The 22,055-nt window shown below is 36.2% G+C and overlaps 1 protein-coding gene across 2 annotated transcripts in view; it reads left to right on the forward strand.

Annotated features, from left to right (window-relative positions):
* LOC23687612 (arylsulfatase B) overlaps positions 1 to 17,532 on the forward strand; it is a 45,221-nt gene extending 27,689 nt beyond the window's left edge. For both annotated transcript variants that reach the window (XM_021851777.1, XM_021851778.1), the window contains exons 3-5: positions 4,480 to 4,732; positions 16,483 to 16,640; positions 16,704 to 17,532. In XM_021851777.1, the coding sequence (XP_021707469.1) occupies positions 4,480 to 4,732; positions 16,483 to 16,640; positions 16,704 to 17,513 (1,221 nt within the window). In that variant the 3' untranslated portion in view covers positions 17,514 to 17,532. The remainder of the gene's footprint in view (positions 1 to 4,479; positions 4,733 to 16,482; positions 16,641 to 16,703) is intronic.
* The last annotated feature ends 4,523 nt before the right edge of the window (positions 17,533 to 22,055 follow it).

A 22,055-nucleotide genomic window follows, 5' to 3' on the forward strand; every position in this document is an offset into this window, starting at 1 on the left:
AAAAAATAGTACTGAAAAGTACTGTTTTAGTAGCACTGAAAAGTACCGTTTGTAATTTTAGCACTGAAAAGTACTGTTTTTGTAGCACTGAAAAGTACTGTTTTATTGCTTTAGGTAGTTTTTAAGAAAACTTCCAAGAGCAGAGAGAATTCGTGTACGCACAGCACGAAGGTACGATGCGCACTGAAAACCTCAACATTGATGTTTTTAATTTTTGGATATATTTTGCGGTTGTTGTAGGTATTGTTATGGCTATTTGGAAAAAAATATGCACGGTAAAAAAGAATGACAGATTTTTTTAATAAAAAAAAATAAAATCGATTTTCTATGAAAATGCATCTGTGATTTTTATTATTTTTGGACATGTTTTAGGGGACAACTTATGTGATTTATTGCACAATGTTTCATAATGGAAGAATTATGGACAAAAAACTAATAATTTTATAAAACATTACAAATTTTGAAAAAAATCTAAATAGAGGAAAACAATATTTTTTCATGTGTTAATTTGATGGTAAAGAAAATGCATTGGAAGAGTACTTAAGTAAAATTTTTAAAGCTACATTTTTAAATAACACAAAAAACAATTTGATGGAAGGTAAATTTGTGGTAATTTGTGATTTTTCGGAAAACTACACATTTATTCCTCAAGATGAAGTTCAAAGCCATCATTGGAATGCTCAGCAAGCTACTTTGCATCCGTTTGTAATATATTATCGTCAAGATGGCAAAGTCAATCATTTAAGTTTTGTTGTAATTTCAGAAGATATGCGCCACGATTCTGTATCTGTCAACTTATTCATATCTAAAATGATAGATTTTTTGCGATTGGGTCACAAATTAACTGTCAACAAGATATATTTTATGTCTGACGGAGCTACATCACAGTATAAAAATAGGAAGAACTTTTCAATTCTTTGGCAATTTAAAATCAAATATGATATAGAAGTTGAATGGCATTTTTTTGCAACATCACATGGAAAAGGGCCATGCGATGCCATAGGAGGGACACTAAAACGTATGGCTACCAGAGCCAGTCTTGCAAAAGAACGTGAACACCCGATAACATGCTAAGGAATTATATAATTGGGCTCAAAATCGGAAAGAAGAGCAGCGTACACAAATCTTCTTATGTTATTCAACTACTGAGGAATATGATATCATTGCACAAGAACTTAACCAACTATTTTCAAGTGCAAAAACAGTTCAAGGCACACAGGAATATCACTCGTTTATCCCTATCTCTGAAACACAAATTGAAGTTAGACAATTTTCGAGCTGTGACGATAACAAGAAAGTAGTTGATATAATTAAGAAATAAAATTGCAGTATATATTTAAAACCCATAATGTATATATATATATATATATATATATATATATATATATATATATATATATATAAAAAAACAAAAAAAAAACAGGGCTTTACCCATTATCCGGGCTTAGCCTTGGGGACCAAAGGTACACCGTTGTGATAGAATCACATTTTTAATGCCACGTTTAGATTTACCGTGTATATCTCGGAAGTGATGCATCTCAGATAAATTTTACTTGAGTATTTTTCGATAGAAATTTTTCATATTTAAAAATATAGAGTTATTTTTCTGTACTCAAAAAAACGCACCAAAAATATCGTTTTATTTATTTTTTTAAACAATTTATTTTTTATCCAAAAATTTTGCGTTTTGAGGCATTGTGCAAGAAATTACAAACAATATGCTGCAAAGCATAGCCAAAAATTAAAAACATCAATTTTGCGGTTTTTAAGAACAATGAACTTCAAATTTTCATTTGAAAATTTCGTTTATATTTTTTTTACCGTGCATACTTCTTTCAATACTGTAGTATATAGGTTTTGATCAAACAATAAACAATTCAGCTACGATTCACTCAATCAAAATAAACTATTTCTGGAATGGAGAAACACGAATTATGTTTGAAAAGGGCCTATTTTACTCTTTTTATTTGAAAATTTTATATAAATATGAGTATATCTCGAAATTGATGCAACCTAGAAAAAATTTACTTAAGTACTTTTCAATTGCAATTTTTCTGTACTTTCAAATAATCACATAAAAAATTATTTTTTTCCTATATTTCGATATTTTTTCAAAATCTGTAATTTTTTAAAAAACCATAACTTTATTGTCCATAATTCTTCCATTTTGAAACATTGTGCAATAAATCACATAAGTTGTCCCCTAAAACATATCCAAAAATAAAAAAAAATCAAAACTGCGTTTCTGGAGAAAATCGATTTTAAAATTTTGTTTTTGAAATAAAAAATAATCTGTAACTTTTTTGTACCGTGTATATTTTTCTCCATATAGTCCTAAGCAATACCCACAACTTTGTAGAAGATCTCAAATCGATCGGACAAACCGTTTTCGAGTTACAGTTTTTTAAAGATTTGCTATGCATTTTCCGATACGCCCTTCTCAAAAATAAGGCGAGGTTCAAAATGGCGGTCTGAAGGTGCATAATGGCATTTTTGGTCATAAAGAATCTGTATGCAAATTTTCAGGCGATTCAAAAAATACAAAAATTAAATTTAAAAAAAAATTCGTCATGTTCGGTGAAATTGCTCAACAGTTAGACTTTATGGAAATTATTTTTGTTTCGGCTTCAGCAGGATACTAAAGCCATGAAAATATCCAGCATGATTGTTTGTGTTACAAGTTCATAATTGAAACTTGTAATTCTAAACACTGCTCTGTTGCTAAAATAACTATTTTTTTGCAATGTTTCATCGTAATAGGCTGTTTTATCATGTTAATCTGTCATGAAACGGCCTGCTTTCCTGCACTTAATTATGCATTGTGGTAATATTCATTACGCGTTCGAAATCAGTTGCGTAATGATTAAACAACTGTTTTGAATTGCGTTATGAATAATTACAAAATAATGCTTAATGCATCCCGGTATGATTTTTGATACCTCAAATAATCTAATATGAAATAGTAAAAAATGATGTACGCAAAACGAGACAACCTTCAGCGCGAAGCAAATGTTCAAAATGCCACTTTAATTAAACAAAATTCTAAAGATGTTTCTGTCAAAATATCTAAAAAGAAAGATTAAATAATTGCCGTTCGAATGAGCCTTAGAGAGATCCAATTATACTTATATTCTAAGATATATGGACAAAACACATTTGTATGTTTTTAGGGGCTTAGGGGCGGACCCAAAACTTTTGCACGGGAATGTACTTGTAAAATGCCTTATAAACGTAACTGAAAATTTTGTTGATCTTTCATTTTCAATCATCGTTTACTGCTTGGAACAGATTTGATTGATTTTTGATTCCAGTAATAACGATCTGAGGAACACCGTGTTGTAAGCTACCACTTCCCCTTCGGGTAAAAGTAGTGCTTTTTTATGTTGAATGAAGGCAATCATCAAGGCCTTGATTCAATGCAATTGTGTTCGCTCCGGTGCGGTGTGGCGATGGACTCGTGCGTGGATATTATTTATGTTTGCTCGCAAAACATTCCGAGCGGGGTGCGACGAATGTCAATAACCGATCGATTAAGATCGAACCCATAATAGGGTATCCGTCCTGTTGTGGAGGACCTATGCACGGTGTTTAAAGCTAAATCGTATTTTAGAATCCACACCCTAAATATTGACGTATTTTGCAATGTGAATTGTTGGAATCACCATTCCTTTATCTGGAGTATATTGAAGTCAACCAGTTAATTTTGAAATCAAACATACGGTCTTTGGAACTAAATCTGAAGCTCTTCCTTAGTCCTACTATTGCGGCGTTTTGCTCTATTATTGTGTGGCATTGGAAATATCTTTAAAAAAAATGAATTGATGACTTTATGTCATGATCCGAAAACAAATTTACAGAATCGAATGATTTTTTTATAGTTTCATTTTCTCGTCCGTTATAGTTGGGGAATGTTAAACTTTGTAAATGGACTAGTGTTGTCCATCCGAGATCACTGGCCGCTAAATGAGAAATTAATATGTTGCCTTCAGTATAAAATACAATTTGAAATACAATTGCCGCTAAATTGTACTGATCCGATGCAAGTTTGAAAGAATATTTCACTGATCATCCAACTTTGTTTTTTTTTGTGTATTTGTAAAAAAGAGAAAGTAGACAGTAAAGATTTACAGAAATCTTTCGTTTGAATGAATAAGTGTATAAATGGCATAGAATAAGGCCAACTACATCAATCATGAACTAAAATATTTGCTACAAGTAGGTTCTTAAAAAATCACGCTTACGAAATTCGTTCCGTAGCTGAAGCGACTGGTTAAAAATATAGGTTCTTCTTGATGCAACATTTGAAACTGTTCTTCGAAAATCGTTTAATTTTGAGGGCAATTTTTTAATTCAGCTGCCAATAGTATAAGCTTTCATCATAATCATCATCATCATCACCGCATCGCAATAATGGGCTAACTGCCCTAGGTATTTTTCCTCCTCAATCTGCTGAAACACTGAATCACATATTTTCCACAGACCTCGACGCGTGGATTGGACATGCGACGGAACTTGGACGTTGATTACTCGGTTAATGGAAGCTACGCGACAGATTTGTTCAATGGTGAAGCCGTGCGTTTGATACGGGAGCACGATCAGAAGAAGCCGCTGCTGTTGGTGTTGACACATTTGGCACCGCACACTGGCAATGAGGACGATCCGATGCAGGCGCCGGCCGAGGAGGTGGAGAAGTTCGACTACATCCGAGACGAGAAGAGGCGCGTGCTGGCGGGTAAGTGAAGATGAAGCTAACGCCGATGGTGCGCCATTAAATTATGAAATCTGATAGGGCCACTACGAGGGCATATTCGTTTGCGCTGGGTAAAACCAATCTGGGCTCAATGCTATTGTGATTTCAATAGCTTAATTCTGGTTCAGCTTATAGAAAAGTAGCACCAAATGAATGCTAGTATGCCATTGGAATACTTCTTACGTAACTTACAATAACCGTAATATACATTGCCAACTTTAGAAATTGTCTATTTCTAATATCAGTTGTTAAAAAAGTTCTTTTTATTTTTATCATCTAAAACATTCTTTTTCTGGCATTTTGGCCACATATATTTAATATACATATACCGTTTGGACTCATATTCCGAACACATAAGGACAATAGTGACTTCAAAAGCATTTCATATACATAAATGAGGTGATAGATTTGAAAATTTCAATTTCTTCGCAAAGTAGGACTGTCAGCTTTTGGGTGTGCTGATAAAAATATTTATTTAAACTTGTTTACTATTATTTTTATGTAAAAGTATGGAACAAAATTGTGATTCAAATGCCGAACACTGTTTTTATTCTGTCTCATGTTCTGAACACTTTGATTCAAATTCCGAACAGCACGAATAAATCGTATTCAAATCAGTTTTGACGTAGAAGTACGTCTCTCTTCTCTATACAGGAGTGAAATTGGAATTTCAAAACCAAGAGCGTTACGTTGGCATGAAATATTTTAAACGTTTATAACTTTTCGCTGGCTTAACGAAATTTCTTGATTAGCATCTCAATCGAAAGCCAAGACATCAAAGCTTCATGTCGTTTACTTACTGAATCCCACATACCTGTCCAAATAGTTTAATAACTGTTTTAAAAGAGAACGTTGATTTCAAGCAAATCTATAAATAGGGGTGACTAGAGAAAATTTGACGTCATTTGCTTTTCACTCTCCGATTGGCTCGCATCTCAGCAGGCGACAGATCGGCTTGTTCTGACCGGGCGTGCTTCTCAGGCACAGACATCGATAGTGAAGGACGCCCCCGTTTGTCTTGCTTCGCTCAAATCAAACTGTCGAGCGAGCGAGAGAAGATGCCGTCCGAAGCTAAAGCCATCGCCGCTGCCGCCGCATAGAAGAAGAAGAGAAGCAGTCCACAGGAGAAATTGCGGTCGAACTGTGAACACAGTCGGGCGAGTCTTTCTCGCTTTGTGGTTCACCGCTTGTTTGCGTTCACCCAGCCATCGTCATCGCCGCCGCAAATTTCATCGGCCAAGGAGCTGTTGACCCGCGCTTCAAAATTTCGACTCGTGATGAAATCATCATTGGTGGTCAAGAAGCAATCCCGTTAGGAGCAAATACCCTGAGTTTTGCTGGTCCGAGCAGTGTTATTTATCCGTAACAACATCGAAATTAACAAAGCCATCGGTTCTTTTCAGAGCCATCAAATTTGTGGAAAAGAGTTAAAAGAGAAATATTTCCGACTTTATTTATAACTTTTAGTATTCCTAAATCAATTTCACGGCCTCATACAAAATTTCATTTGTCGTGAATAATTTATGACTCAACCATTTGGGATTGTACTCGCGGACGCTGCTGCAGTGCCGTCGGGTGAGTGCTCAACATTTCACAACGATTGCAAAATAGAGTGGCTTTTCCAACAGCGCCTTTTGTGTTCCATATTTTATGGGAACACTTTGATTAGGAAAATTATCCCATGTGACAAAATTGCGACATATTTAGAATGCTTTTGAAAAGACATTCTCATTGAACAATTGTAATAATTTTGGCACCCATGGATCAGAAATTTACCGTCATAATAAAGAAAACTATTAATTATCAATAGCTCGTATTGAATATTTAGGGAATGCCAATCATTCCAACAATTCATGTTCGACCAATTTCTCACGTATTAGTATTCTCCGCAATTTTCAAGTAATTCCAAGCAAAACACATTATTGGCACATACCCATTTCCCAGATTGGTCGATCAGAAAGCGAAGAGCACAAAAGGGAGGAGCATCATCTGCTATTCCAATGTTATAAAACATGCTGCCTTCGTTGGATTCAGTTTCATTCCATTTCCGCTTTCGAGCTGGTAAGAGCTCCTCCGAAATTGCTTAGCGAGAAGTACCTCGCTGCTAGGAGCCTGCTGAGCTGTTAATCCAGAATCTGGTTTGTGAAATCGCTCAAGATTTCAAGATTGAGCTACGTTTCCAGATTTCAACTAAATCCCTGTGTACGCTACTCTGTTGCTGTTGTGTACCCAATATTAAGCTTGTTTGTCGAATAAACAGAGAACTTATTCACATCTTCTTATTCTTCTTCTTCTTGGCATTAACGTCCTCACTGGGACAGAGCCTGCTTCTCAGCTTAGTGTTCTTATGACACTTCCACAGTTATTAAGTGAGAGCTTTTGTTGCCAAAGTTTCCATTTTTGCATTCGTATATCGTGTGGCAGGTACGATTATACTCTATGCCCAGGGAAGTCAAGAAAATTTCCATTACGAAAAGATCCTGGACCGACCGGGAATCGAACCCAGACACCTTCAGCATGGCTTTGCTTTGTAGCCGCGGACTCTAACCACTCGGCTAAGGAAGGCCCCAACTTATTCGCATGCATTTGCAACTTTTTCGATTTTCCATATAAAATGACCAACTATGGTAAGTTAGATCTCAGTTATTTATGGAAATATTTTCGAATGAAACATTCACAGAACATCAGATGTTACTCGAATTTTAACATATATTTTTGAAAATTTTTCCAATCACAAGTTTATAAGTAATAACGGTTTGACTAAACTGTAATTTTCGACGAAAAATTCAAAACTTTTTATCTTAAAATCTGATAGCCTTACACAAAAACTGTCTTCAGCAAACTTATTCATCTCGTCAAAATCTACAACTTTTCTGAAGCTACCATGAAGCTATTCCTTCAATATGTTTAGTTATGTCAATCATAAAAAATCGTCAAAAAAATCACTTTAGTCAAACCGTTACTGCTTTTCAACGTGTGATTGGAAAAATCACTCAAAAACATATGTTAAAATTTAAGTTATGTCTGATATTCTGTCAAATTTCATTAAAATCTGTCCATAAATAACTGAGATATAGTTTATCAAAGTTGGTCATTTTGCATGAAAAATCAAAAGAGTTTCAGTTTTTATTTCTCAGCGAAGAATCACATCATCAACGAAAATAGCGCGAAAGCAATAACCAATCGCGTGCGAGTAGCGAACGGAGTGACGAAACAACCAAGCGAGAACCCCACCACTCGCCATCGGTGAACGGAGCTCGAGCAAATAAAACCACTGGTTGTTCTGCTCCCAGCTCATTCACAAATCGAACGGCATAACGAACGGATCAAGCAGCGGAGCAGCAAAGAAGTGTGCGTGAAAGCCACAGCAGTGTGCGAGTAGCGAACGGAACCAGAGAGCGAAAGCAACAACTGAAAATCATTCAGTGGACGGATTAGTAGTCAGCGCCAACCGGCGACCTGTTGGAAAGTAACGCCAGCGAAATGTACACCATCTGCCTCTCCTTACCATTCATATTCTTGTACTTGATGAATTCAATGAAATGCAAAGAGTTATTAAGGATGATTTTACTTAACAAAGAGTTGTTGTTAAATATTCCAATCAATAAGAGTTGTTTTGAAAAAGTTCACTTTTATCAGAAATTTCTGCTTTACCAAAGAGTTGTTAATGAAATTCCTGCAGCAAAGGGTCGAGTTTCTCCCCACTAATATTTCCAGCCAGGACCAGTCATGGAGGACAATCCATCCCGAGCATCACGGCCCCCGCTTCCAAAATTCTCGAGTACGGAAATTGGAAAATTAATACATAATGCTCATCTTGTACATCCCTTGCCAAGACATCAATTTCATATAGCCTATTTCTCAGATTAACGCAATAGACTAACATGTAGAAAAATTTCAGATCAATAGTTGCTTATTACAATTGGTCAGGAAACAGTTTATTGAACAGTATTTAAAATCTGTCGCAATTTTAATACATTTTCCAATTTAATACTCGAGAATTTAGGAAGTGTTCCCCCATTATATGATAAATCAACGATGCTGTTAGAAATACCATACAATGCTGAGTAGCATGATGTTATTACGGTCCGACGGCGCTGCAGTGGTAAATTCTCAAATTCATGTAATTATGTGGGGTAAGTTATGTGAACCAAATTGTAGTTTACCGCGATATTTAGATCATTATAGATAAATCAGTGAATATCATCCAATAAACCCTTTTATGAACGTATGTTGGCCCTGAAAAGGGCCGATTGAGCTTGGATGCTGTGACCACGAGTTTACCACGAGGCGAAATCTAGAAGCGCGGATCGGTCAACCTAGAAATCTTGAGCGATTTCACAGACCAGATGCTGGATTGGCAGCTTGAAGAATAAAAGCTCAGCAGATTTCTAGCAGCGAGGTACTTCTCGCTGAGCAGTTCAGAGGAGCTCTTACCAGCTCGAAAGCGGAATTAGAATGAAACTGAATCCGACGAAGGAAGCATGTTTTATAACCTCAGAATAGCAGATGATGTTCCTCCCTTTTGTGCTCTTCGCTGATCAACCAATCTGGGAAATGGGTATATGCCAATAATGTGTTGGGCTTAGAATTACTTGAAAATTGCGGAGAATGCTAATGCGTGAGAAATTGGTCGAACATGAATTGCTGGAAGGGTTGACATTAACTAAATATTCAATACGAGATAATGATAATCAATAGTTTTCTTTATTATGACGGTAAATTTCTGATCCATGGGTGCCAGAATTATTATAATTGTTCAATGAGAATGTCTTTTCAAAAGCATTCTTAATATGTCGCAGTTTTGTTACATGTGATAATTTTGCTAATCAAAGTGCTCCCACAAAATATGGAACATCAAAGACGCTGTTGGAAATGCCACTCTATTTTACAATTGTTGTGAAATGTTGAGCACTCACCCCGACGGCACTGCAGCAGCGCCCGCGAATACAGTCACAAATTGTTGAGTCATAAATTATTTATGACAAATGAAATTTTGTATGAAGCTGTGAAATTGATTTAGGAATATAAGAAGTCATGTATAAAGTCGGATATATTTCTCTTTTAACTCTTTTCCACTAATTTGATGGCCTTGAAAAGGGCCGATGGCTTTGTTAGCTTTGATGCTCTTACAGATAAATAACACTGCGGGATGTTATCAGTTGATTGCCATGGTCAAACGGGGAATCCTCAACTCAAATGTATAAATTTGAGCAAGTTATTTGCTTAAACGACGAACCGAAAGTTTCGTGACGTGGATGGCGCACAACAGTAACAGGTAGTGGATCACCGGGCTTAAGTCAAAATCTGATGATGGCGGCGATGACGATGGCTGGGTGAACGCAAACAAGCGGTGAACCACAAAGCGAGAATGACTTGCCCGACCGTGTTCACAGTTCGACCGCAAATTCTCCTGTGGACTGCTTCCTCTTCTTCTTCTTCTTGGCGGCGGCAGCGGTGATGACTTTGGCTTCGGACGGCATCTTCTCTCGCTCGCTCGACAGTTTGATTTGAGCGAAGCAAGACAAACGGGGAGGTCCCTCGCTATCGATGTCTGTGCCTGAGAAGCAGGCCCGGTCAGAGCAAGACGATCTGTTGCCTGCTGAGATGCGATCGAAGCGGAGAATTGAAAGCAACAAAAGTCTGGATGACTATGACAAAAGTCTGGATCAGCAATTGGTATATATTGGTTTGTCGCGGGTTACTTCACTGCAAGGACTATTTTTGACAAACTCTACCAATTCTTCCCAGTTCCATCAACCCAAAGGCAGCAATTCCAAGGGTTGACTTGAGGAATGAGCTGCAGCGCTTAGGCAATCATCGATTAGTGACGCTTTGAGACGTGAAATACTGGATCATAGTGGCCCAACCTGCATATTGATGAGTATCAATGTACAGAGCCTAAATGCTAATGCAATGGATATTGCTACAGACCAAAGCACTGGACCGATTCAATCGATTCTCACGATCGAAGCACCCGAGCCATCAAACATCTAATCTACTGGAGGAGTTTGGCGAACTACAGCTGGAGCCAGAAACCGATCACCCAACCAAGCAACACAAGGAAGCAACGACCAAACAAACAAATTCAATCATCTGGCATTATTCCTGGAACACCATACACTGGTTCTCGAAACCACAGAACGACAAATGGTTCTTTTCAGGACTACCAAAATGAGTCCAAAAAGAGTTAACTTCTGAAAACTTCATCCGATCAATAACAACACAAAACTAGTACTTGTATGTGTATTCATACACATGACAAATCAAATTATTAATCATCGTAGTTCTACGTCAACCCCGCGGTAATGTAATAGACATTACCCACCCCAATTTTTTCGCAAATAAATTTATCTAAGCTAGTTTAACTGATCTCGAACTAAATAATAATCACTACCCAAGAGGTCTAAAATAGATTGGAATATGTTTAAATTGAATCGCAATTAATGCCATTTCCTGGTTATCCGATGACATACTTCAGCGAAACATTTCAACCAAATCACCATACCGAGTATTCGGAATATGAGTCTGTTCGGAATTTGAGACAAATCGGTACAATCAACTCTCGCTTACTCGATAGTCCGCATCTGGATATCGAGTTAGAGAATCTTAGTAAAAGTTGGTTTTCATGGCTACCTCGATGGTCCTTTGGATCGCAGTTGCACTGGTTTTGTGTTCTGCAACTCGATACCTCTAAAACTTGATAGTCCTTTGAATGTCGAGTTATGGAGTTATGGAGAGGACGAAGCCTTTTTTGCTTAGTGATCTATGAACATTTCCACAGTCATAACCTGGAAATTTTCCTTTGCCAATTGGCCATGGTTGCATTCGATTATTGAAGTAAGCCCTAGGATTCTGTTGCATGGACAATATCTGTCTTTGGCATTTCTTGACTTTTTCAAGGGACCAGATTCCTGCTGATAGAGAAGGTTCTGGCGGTGACAAACCACACAATAACTGTCAGGTTACCCTTTTTTCTCAAACTCCGGAAAGACTCATATTCGGAACAGTAATTATTTCTAGGTTCGAAATAGCATGTCCAAAATTTTCAATTGCAAAGGACATAACATGTGAATGGATTGATCATTCTATGAATGAATTGCGGACATATACTCAGAAATTGGTTCTTAAAAGTCGAGTGTCTGGTATATGATTTATGCTCAGAATTTGAGAAAAAGTTATTTCTTCAAGCTAGAAAGTCATAAATTAAATATTAGAACTTACATAGTTCGGGGCTTTTTGGTGAGTCATCCTCAAATGCCATTTCGACAATTGCTTCCGTTTTAGTTCGAATGAAATCTTTTGGATGTATCGTTTTTCGAGAATCATTGTAATTTTTGGAAGTTTCCACCGTTTCTGAGTTATTACGTTGGGTCACTGGGTCAAGTAGGGTAAAAAAGACCCCAAATTCCTTTTCAATCAACCATTAGTATTGTTCTGACTCCAGCTCAATTTGTTTTTATGGTGTCAACTACGGACGTCATGTGAGAACTCACCAGCTCACCAGGGATCAGTTTTGACCTTGGTCTTGACCTATTATTTCGGTTGTTTATGAGACTTCCATAGGATCGGCCGAAGATAAGTCAATTGTCGATGTTTAAATTTGGGGGTTGAGCTTCAGCATTTTCAAAAGCAAACTCAGGCATGGTCAAGAAGAATCATTTAAAAGATATTGGCCACCTAGATGACAAGTCTAGTGATCTAGATGTGAACCAGTTTTTTTTTTTAACCTGGAGTTCGTAGACACAAAAGTCAATTTAGACAAATTTAGATGTAAAATTGTGAAAAATAATGGAATACGCTTCCAATACGCTAGACTGGGCGCGTTAACCAACTACGCAACAGAACGGGTAATGATTCTGCAGCCAATCGGCCAACCTGAAAGCAAAGTCCGTCACGACCCCATATTCTCCATCACAACCCTACATCTCCTTCGGCTCTCTTAGGGTAAATTGGTATAATGCGCCCCAACCGGGCAATATGCCCCACTTCATTTGCAACCGATTGAGGCTTCTTTAACACGTATATATGATTACATATCTTAAATATCCGCGAAAAAAATGATGTTGCGCTTATAAGATCTTTGGGAATTATAAACAACCAATAGAAATACCAAAAATATAGAATATCAACTTTTTGGCGTAAAATTTTGGGACCGATAGCCTCGTTGTAAATGAAACCAATCCTTTACTATTGTACTTATCACAAAAACTTTTACCGGAAGACGACTGCTAATGGACCCTTTTAAGCTTAGCAAGTGGTGGAATGCTCTTTGGAAACATGTCTACAACGCTGAGGAAATTCTTCTACGGGATGGGCAATTTGCCCGGTTTGTTTTGACGTTTGCAGAAAACGTCTTGTACACTTTTTAGAAGCTACCTGGCAAGAGAAGTTGGATGCAAAGCATGACCAACTATGTAAATATCACTTTGACGCCAAAAACTATAGAAATAATGTATTTGCCACTGCGACAGAGCAGTTTTTTCTTAGGAGGGGCGTATTATACTTGTTTTACCTAGATGCAGATGCCCAATTCGACTCTCTTGCCTACGAACAATAGTAAGAGATTTTATTTTTAGCGTCGCACTGTTGCCTTGTTTGTACCACACTACTCATAAGCCAACGTTAGCTCAATGAGATGGTTAGTATGGGTCTGGCTTCCGACGTGGTCATATCTCGTCTCTCGTCAAACCGACCCCTTTTTTACAAAATGGAATAATTTCGAGCTTAGAGAATAATGTCCACTATTAGTTTATTTCTAGCTGGTCAATACCCTTATCTTCTTTTTTGATCAGGTATGAGCTGCTTTTGCGCAATTATAATATTTAATACCCAAATTTGACAGTTCAGAAGAAAAATAGAATTGTTTTTTTGGAACCGATTCCACGATGGTCTCATAAGGAATCGAAAGAATACCAAAAGCTAAAACTAGTCCAATTGTCTAATTTAATTGTTGTCCGTAGTCGAAACTATAAAAATAAATTGAAATGAAATCAGATTTACAGGGTGATCAATAATTTTATCAGTAGATGAAACGAAAATTTCAATTCTCTCAAAAAAAAAACTTAAGCAGGGGTTGCAATGAAATAAGCTGTGCGGTAAAACATACTAACCATAGTGGGTTAAGTACCTATTCGCGGTATCCGTAAAAGTCTGCGTTAGTTCTTTTATAAACATCCGTACACTTTACTCATACATATTAATTACATAAAAAATCCTATAAGGGTGTCTGCTGCAATGGAGAAAAACGCGATTCAGTAAAGTATAATTAATTGCATCCCTGGCTATATCCTGAATATTTTTTCGAATTTCATTATCTTCACTATTTACATCATGATTGAATTTACGCATCGGCTGCCGATGTATCTGGAGTATAACCTCAATCTCGCGACTGATGCTGTAATGTCGAAGGTAATAGACATTAGGAGAAGCCGCTAAAGTCTATGGAGTGCCGAAAGAAACGATTCACATCCGTCTCAGTCCATAGTGGTCAGGGAAAGTCCTTCGCGGACCTAACCCTGTCCTCACAACCGACGAGGAGCGCGAACTTGCAAGTTAAATGAATGCGGGAGTGGAACGGTCAACATTTAGCGTCAATCGCTCAACATTAGGTTAAGATAGGTTATGTATCTGTTCAACATTTGGGTATAGAACTGTCTTTTAAAATGTATTATTTTTTATTTCAAAATGGACATCACAGTGCCAAAATTGTAACAGAAATAATGTTAAACAATCGTCTACGGTGTTGGATGCTATTTTTAGCAACCTTTCTATCAAAATTTCCATAAAAATCGAATAACATAAGAACGTGTGTCTTAACCGTTCAACATTTAGCGGATTACCCTACTTTATTTTCTTACCGTGAGAGATTTTGCATAACGAGCTTGCACCTCAATTACTCGGGAGCTTTCTGCAGTGAATTTCGCGAATTTATAATGCTTAGAACAAATTCTTTGCAAATTGTGGCCTCAGTGTTTAGCTATCCATTATGAGTACACTTAGAAATATTAAATGTAAATTAACACGCATCATCCGAACATACAATGCAGCGAGCTTACGAACATAGACCAATTGTAGAAACGGGCGAAATGGACCTAAACTGAGGAAATAATTCCCTGAGAGTACGCATTTTATATTGATATTTCATACATTGTATGTAGTATGTATTGTATATGAATTTTTTGAAAATTTCTTGTTCTGAACATCGCGAAATGCGAATAGGACCACTTTTCGTCGCAATATAATCCAGAATCTGGAGATCGTGGACCAAAATCGAGGTTCAAAAGACACACAGTGAGTTGCTCCATAGACAAAAATCAAATAATTATTTTATTCGGCGATAATAAGTATCCAGAAGTGTTTATAGATAGCATCCGTTATTGAAAATAGCATTGACAGCACAAAAACTAAAAGATGATTTTTTCCATAAGTTTCAAACTGATTATGTCGTTTATCATCCATTGTGATGTTTTTGAACGTTTTTCATTCATGAACATAATTTTGAAAATTTTATAGTTCGAACAAAATACACAAACCTATATAACACTTTGCAGCAAAATATGCTATTCGTATTTTTTTTAGTTTCTAGAATCAAACTTAATTTCACTGTCAGCTACGAATGCTTGATTGTTTAAATTGATGCAAACGAATAATGTAATTCAAGTACTACGATGATTAATTAGTCTTGTAAAAATAATGTGCTGCATTCGTTCTGATTCTTTTTTATATGATATGTAAAAGGATCTCATCAATTCCTGTAACTAACACTATTTTTTATTTGAAGTGCATTCCATGAAGTATAAAAATATCGTTTCGTTAGTTTTGAGACGGTTTATTTTTAGCAGTGAAGGAATCATGCAAAATTTGTCCGAAAAAATATTGTTTTGAAGATTGAGTTTGCTGATTATACGTATTGATATATATGCGATTTAAGTTGATTCACTTTTTTGAATCTCTTGTTTTATTTTTGTTGCAAAATATGCAAATCAACACTTTATACTAAAATAAAAGTCATTAAACTAGGACCTCAGAAAATTCTCGTTATTTCCATAAGTTTCCTAATAGTTTTTTTTTCTGAAATTCCTAGAAATAAAAATAAATCTCTATCTCTAGGAATTCCGGTAAAACTTCTTATGGGTCTTGTAAGATTCCAAAGTTTCTTATTAAACTCATTTATTTCTTGTATTTCATTCGAATCATTGAATGAATGTTGAAATTTTAAAGGGAATTTTAGTGACTCCGGTAGTAATCGTTAGTAATCGTTAGTTATCAATAGAATGAACATAATTATCTTAATGGTCAATTGTCATGAAATCTCTTAATCTCTCAATAACTGTGGAAGTACTCAAAAGAACACTAAGCTGAGAAGTAGACTCTGTCCCATTTGGGACGTAACACCAGAAAAAATAATTATAACAGAATTCACATAGAAACTCTAAATCTAACCGAAAACTCAAAATACCTTTCGAAATGTCAAAACTGACATCGTTTTCCCATGATTTTCACTAAAATCTAAATTATTCCATTCATTTCAATAATCTCAAAGCATGAGTAGCAACCTATGATGTAATGCCGGATAACGGACCACAAATTCGCATTCTACTTTCCGAAAACGCTTCAACCTCCCTTCCTCCCTGTGTTATAAATGTCCATCTATTTATTCAATAACAATCACTCCACAATCAATTACTATTCAAATAAAAGACTAATATTATAAAAATTCGTCCCAACAGCCATGATCTCTAAGGTCGACGAAGGAGTTGGTCAAATAATACAAACTCTGGCGGAACGTGACATGCTGGACAACTCGATCGTTCTGTTTTACGCTGATAACGGCGCCCCAACCGTGGGAATGCACTCGAACTCTGGGTCCAATTTCCCGTTAAGAGGAGTATGCATTGATAACTGGAGCACTCTGCACATCAGATGCACTAATGGATGTTTCTCGTTTCAGCAAAAGTACAGTCCTTGGGAGGGCGCAGTCCGAACGGTGGCCGCCATCTGGAGTCCACTGTTGAATCTTACCGCCGGACGGGTTTCCAACCAGTGGATTCACGTGAGTGACTGGTTGCCAACGTTGGCACATGCAGCCGGAATCGAAGGAATTCCCATTGGCAGTGAAATAGATGGCCGCAATCAGTGGGAAGCGCTAAAAAATCCGGCAATCACTGTTAGGAATGTGGTAATGAATAACATCGACGAGTTGCACCACTACAGTAGCTACAGCCGGAACGGGTGGAAGTACGTAAATGGGACATCGTGGGAGGGTAAGTTCGATAATTGGATGGGCGAACTGGAAGACGAAGATGAGCTGAGTGAGGAAGAGTACGTGGTGAGGTTGGCGGGATCTGTGGTTGGACGGATGATGCCTCTGGATTTGGAACATGTGGCTCGTTTGAGACGTGCTGCGACTGTGGAGTGTGAAGTGGAAGGGCAGGTGAAGGCTTGTCAACCGATGGAATCGCCATGCTTGTTCAATCTGATGGATGACCCCTGCGAGAGGAATAACGTGGCTTTGGATCAATTGGACATCTTGGAAGAACTGAGGGAAGAGGTCGAACGTTATAGACAGACTGCCGTGGAACCTCGAAATAAACCGGCTGATCCTCGCTCAGATCCTGGCTTTTACAATAATACTTGGACGTGGTGGCTGGATGAGATTGATTCTCGGTCTAATATGTATATGTTCCCTGTGATGATAATAGTGATTTCAATAGCTATTGTGGCGTTGCTTCTTTTATTTTTACGACCATTTAAGTATTAAAACGGTAGTGTAAGTATAATGTGAAAGCAGCATCATTAATCCGAAACCATTCCTTCACACCAAAAAAATCTTAGATTTACACGTAACGTTATTTTAGTTTCAATCATGTAAAGCCATCTCTCATGTATTATTTAATGATAAAACCTATAAACACATCTATTATATACAACATTGTTACCAAATTCCTTAATATTGAACGCGAAACGCCTTCTCTCAAAGAATGTTGCTTGCAAAACGGCTCGATTTACATGATTTTCCCGCTGAAAATTCAATCATAAATAATGCACATGGAATGACACGCCGTCGATCCATCCATGTGCATTATTTTTGGCAGAATATTCAACGTGGAATCATGTAAACTGAGCGATCTTGTTTTCAATTTCACTTTCAAGGTGCAAGAAAGCATACAACATTGGCGAATGTTGGATGCAAGATCATGAAATGTTTCAGTTTCACTCAAGTTTGCAAGCATTCCTGAATTTAATGAGGCGGTTTACATTATTTATCGTTTAATATCAAATGATAATTCGATTCACATGACAATCATGAAAGTTTACGTGTCATGTAAATTTAAGATTTTTTTGCTGTGTTCTAACTGCCCTCCACTATCATATTGTTAATGCTTCTACTTACCCACCACACGATATACGAATGCAAAAATGGCAACTTTCGCAAAGAAAGCTTTCAGCTATCAGTAACTAGGGAAGTTCTCATGAGAACATTAAGCTGAACAGAAGATGTGTCCCAGTGCCCAGTGGTCTAGTAAGCATTTTTACGCGGAAAGATGCATTTTGAGCTTTAAAATGAAACATTAGACGAAAACGGTCTTCTACTAAGTTGTTCGTAGTAGTTAGGCCAAGTAAGGTCCTTTGTTTGGTGTCACACATCCACATTTGATCCACATTTTCATAGAAATGTTATTACCAACTTTCTTATTTTAAGAAATTATAGTATACTTGCTTCAGTAAAGTTGTAGACCCTTTAATTTGGAAAATTGCCAAAAAAGTTGCATTGACTTTGATTTTTTGTAACACTCAAATTGACCGATTTAGAGCTATTTCCGATGATGGTCCAAGGAAAACTGTTTTTTTTTTTTTTTGGCTCCAGCGTTTTCTATTTTAATATCTTATCAAAGTAGTCTATGAACCAATTTTAGAGCTTCAAAAAATGAGAACTTTGATGGGTGAAAGAACCTATTAACTCTTTCTGTTTGGGAGTTATTGTTGTGTCTAGCAAAAACAAGCCTACTTTGATTATGAATACATCTGATTGGACATCTGACATAGAAAGAATTTTTGACGGCATTCAAAAGGCCAATTATAATTACATATTATATAAAAAAATACAGAGTGTTATTTTTGTAACTCTAATGAAATCATCACAAAAACTTCAATAACTTTTGAATCAACAATATTTTTGCATGAAATTTGCGTTTTCCTAAGTTCTAAAAGTCATGACAATTCATATAAATCATATTTTAGAATGTTGAATTATTTCCGTCATATTTATTGTAACTGGTAAGCATCATGAACTTTGAATAGAATTTTATTATTCTGCTTTGTTTAAAATGTGGACCAATCTGAGTTGCTTTGACTCAATGTCACTGCTTCGTTGAGAATGGATCGATTTTGATACGATTTCAGATCAGTGAAAACTAGTGTAGACGTACCAATAGTGGAGGCACTAAACATGATTCAAATTTATTTTACCGCTCAAAATTCAAGAAGTGCAATTATGAATTAATGAAACAATCATTGACTATATGAGAAAAATGTTTCCATCGCAGGCATCACAGTGAGAAATAATACCTCCACTATTGGTATACCGTTCTTTTAGTTGCGGTAAATTTTCAATTTGTTTTCCTATAGTTACGGGATTCGTTATGACCATAGTTGTTCCCTATTTGGACATATGTTAAATGTTGATAACTTTCACATTTTAAATCTTTTTGAATGTTTTAACATCATGATAAATCTCAAATTTAACTGCTATTAAAAACAAAAATTTTCAAAATTAGAAGACATTAAAGTAATCACGTATGGTGAAATAGGGAACCACTATGTCCATAACTGGTACACCTACCCTAGTTAAAAGTAATTTTCTACTGTTTTTTCCTCGTTTTACTTAAAAAAATCATCTTTGATTAACCATAACTTCATAAATTCTTAACCGATTCTAAATCTTTCTACATAGTTTTGAAGCTTAATTTTGATATTAAAAAAGCAAAAAAATATAACAAATGAAAAACCGAATTTAGTACTATACCATTTACTTCCGCTAGAGTTTGTATCCTTTGACAGATACGCGTATTTCAACTTCAACTGTAAGCCCGTCTTCAGTGTCGTGTACTAGACACGACTTATAAAAAAACAAATTTTTTTACTTAGCTATACAACAAAAACTTCCCAAAACATGATTTTTATTGAAAAAATAAATATTTTTTTATTGTTGAATTTTTTGCCGAATATTGCATCTTATTACCTAAGGGTTGAATAATGTATTTTTTTTAATTGTAGATATATATTTGTTATAAAATTTATAAAGCATTATTGCTGAGACTCTTTTAAAAACTTTAAAATTGGGAAAACCCAGTTTCGGATTAAGTATTAACGTTTAACAGCCAATTTCGTTAAAACTTCATGTTTTTGATAAATAAATAAATTAAAAGATTTCTAAACCCTCTTATACCACTACACTTCGGAATTTTGAGTTTTGAAGTCGAAATAAGTTTATTTTTGGCCTAAACATCGGACTATAACACGTATATAAGGAAAGTTTTTTTATGACTATTGAAACATGTTTTGTAATTTTTGAATAATTAAGTTATTTTATAACCTCCTATGCACTCACGCTGGGTCTTATTTTTAATTTTTAATTTCTACAGTCAACCTATCAATCAACATATTACAGGAGAAGAGCTTTGTGGTATTGAAATAATTTCAAACCTGTTTGTACCGTTAGTTACTACATTAGAGGCTTCAATGAAAAATGAAAAGTAATAGGGATGTTTGAAAATAATAATTGAAAAATCAAAAACCAAAATTCATCAATTTGCGAGAAATAAAAGTTAAATCGTTGCCAAAAACATGCTTAGATCAAGTTTAAATATTGAAAAATGATATTAAGATGGTAAATCAATAATTTGAGTATTAGATGATGCTGAACACACTAAACAGTTCCAAAGCAACTAAATAAGTTCAAGAATTCAAGAGTTCATGGAGTTATGGTCGAACAAAGCTGATTTTTTTTAGTAAAACGAGGAACAAATTGGAGAAAACTGCTTTGAACTAAATTTAGTTTTTATTCTAGACAAATTCGGTGTCCTACAAACTTTTCAAAAATTTAAGTCCGAAGATAATGATGCTAAGAATTTGAAAATTATATTTAGAAAATAATTATGTTATGAAGACTTTGCTGAAGGTCATATTTTATAACTTAGAAATTCACCTTCAAATCGCTTGCGCCACCTCGAAATTTAAATATTTTTGGCTCAAACTTTGTCTTTTTTATGTCATTAAAATTCATATGAGCTCACCAATTTTTGGTTGTGAGAACTACAAAGCAAAGCCATGCTGAAGGTGTCTGGGTTCGATTCCCGGTCGGTCCAGGATTTTTCCGTAATGGAAATTTCCTTGACATCCCTGGACATAGAGTATCATCATACACATACATACTTCAACACGATATACGAATGCGAAAATGGAAACTTTGGCAAAGAAAGCTCTCAGTTAATAACTGTGGAAGTGCTCATAAGAACACTACGCTGAGTTGCCGGCTCTGTCTCAGTGGAGACGTTAATGCCAAGAATAAGAAGAACTTTCGAAAAACAAGCCATACCCTACTACCGGGCCACCCCCCCCCCCCCCCCCCCCCCCCCCCCCCCAGATTTGCAATGCAATCTTGTATGAAAAGTATTTGTATGTGCACTACTAGATATGACATATCTAGTATGATATATGATGACATATGATTCTTTACCGATGATTACTTGTGGATTTTTTTAGGTGTATGTGTCCTTTAAGATCCATTTTCCCACTGTGATTCCTTCTAATTGCCATCAACCATCATACTGTAATATCTGAACTTGAATTTCCTTTTTTTCGATCAGCATGCAGGAAGCATTCAATTCAACAAGACATCGACCCTTATCAATGCGCGCCTCCGACTTGCACATATAGCGCAGACGACTTGTGAACCAAAACGGCGACAACCTGTTATTTATGGCGGTAGTGGGTGCGATTAACCGGCAACTGAATCGGTTTTTGACATGCACACATATGCACACATTTGTTTTGAATTCTTACATGTTTCATTCCGGAATTGCTGTACCGAAAAAATAGTCTCACGACCATGTGTTTGCGAAACAGCAGTTATCTGCTGCCGCGGAAACCGTCATCGGGTTGCCCGAACGAACAAAACAATACTAATTAAATGTCTTCACTCGTCACTGAAACCACCGGTTCAAAGCGGACAGCGCACACACATAATCAACCTTCTTACGGAGTTTAATTTTTTAAAGTGGTCATCGTCATCTTCGTCACC

This window comes from Aedes aegypti, chromosome 3 (assembly GCF_002204515.2).
Source record: "Aedes aegypti strain LVP_AGWG chromosome 3, AaegL5.0 Primary Assembly, whole genome shotgun sequence".
In the NCBI taxonomy this organism is placed as follows: domain Eukaryota; kingdom Metazoa; phylum Arthropoda; class Insecta; order Diptera; family Culicidae; genus Aedes; species Aedes aegypti.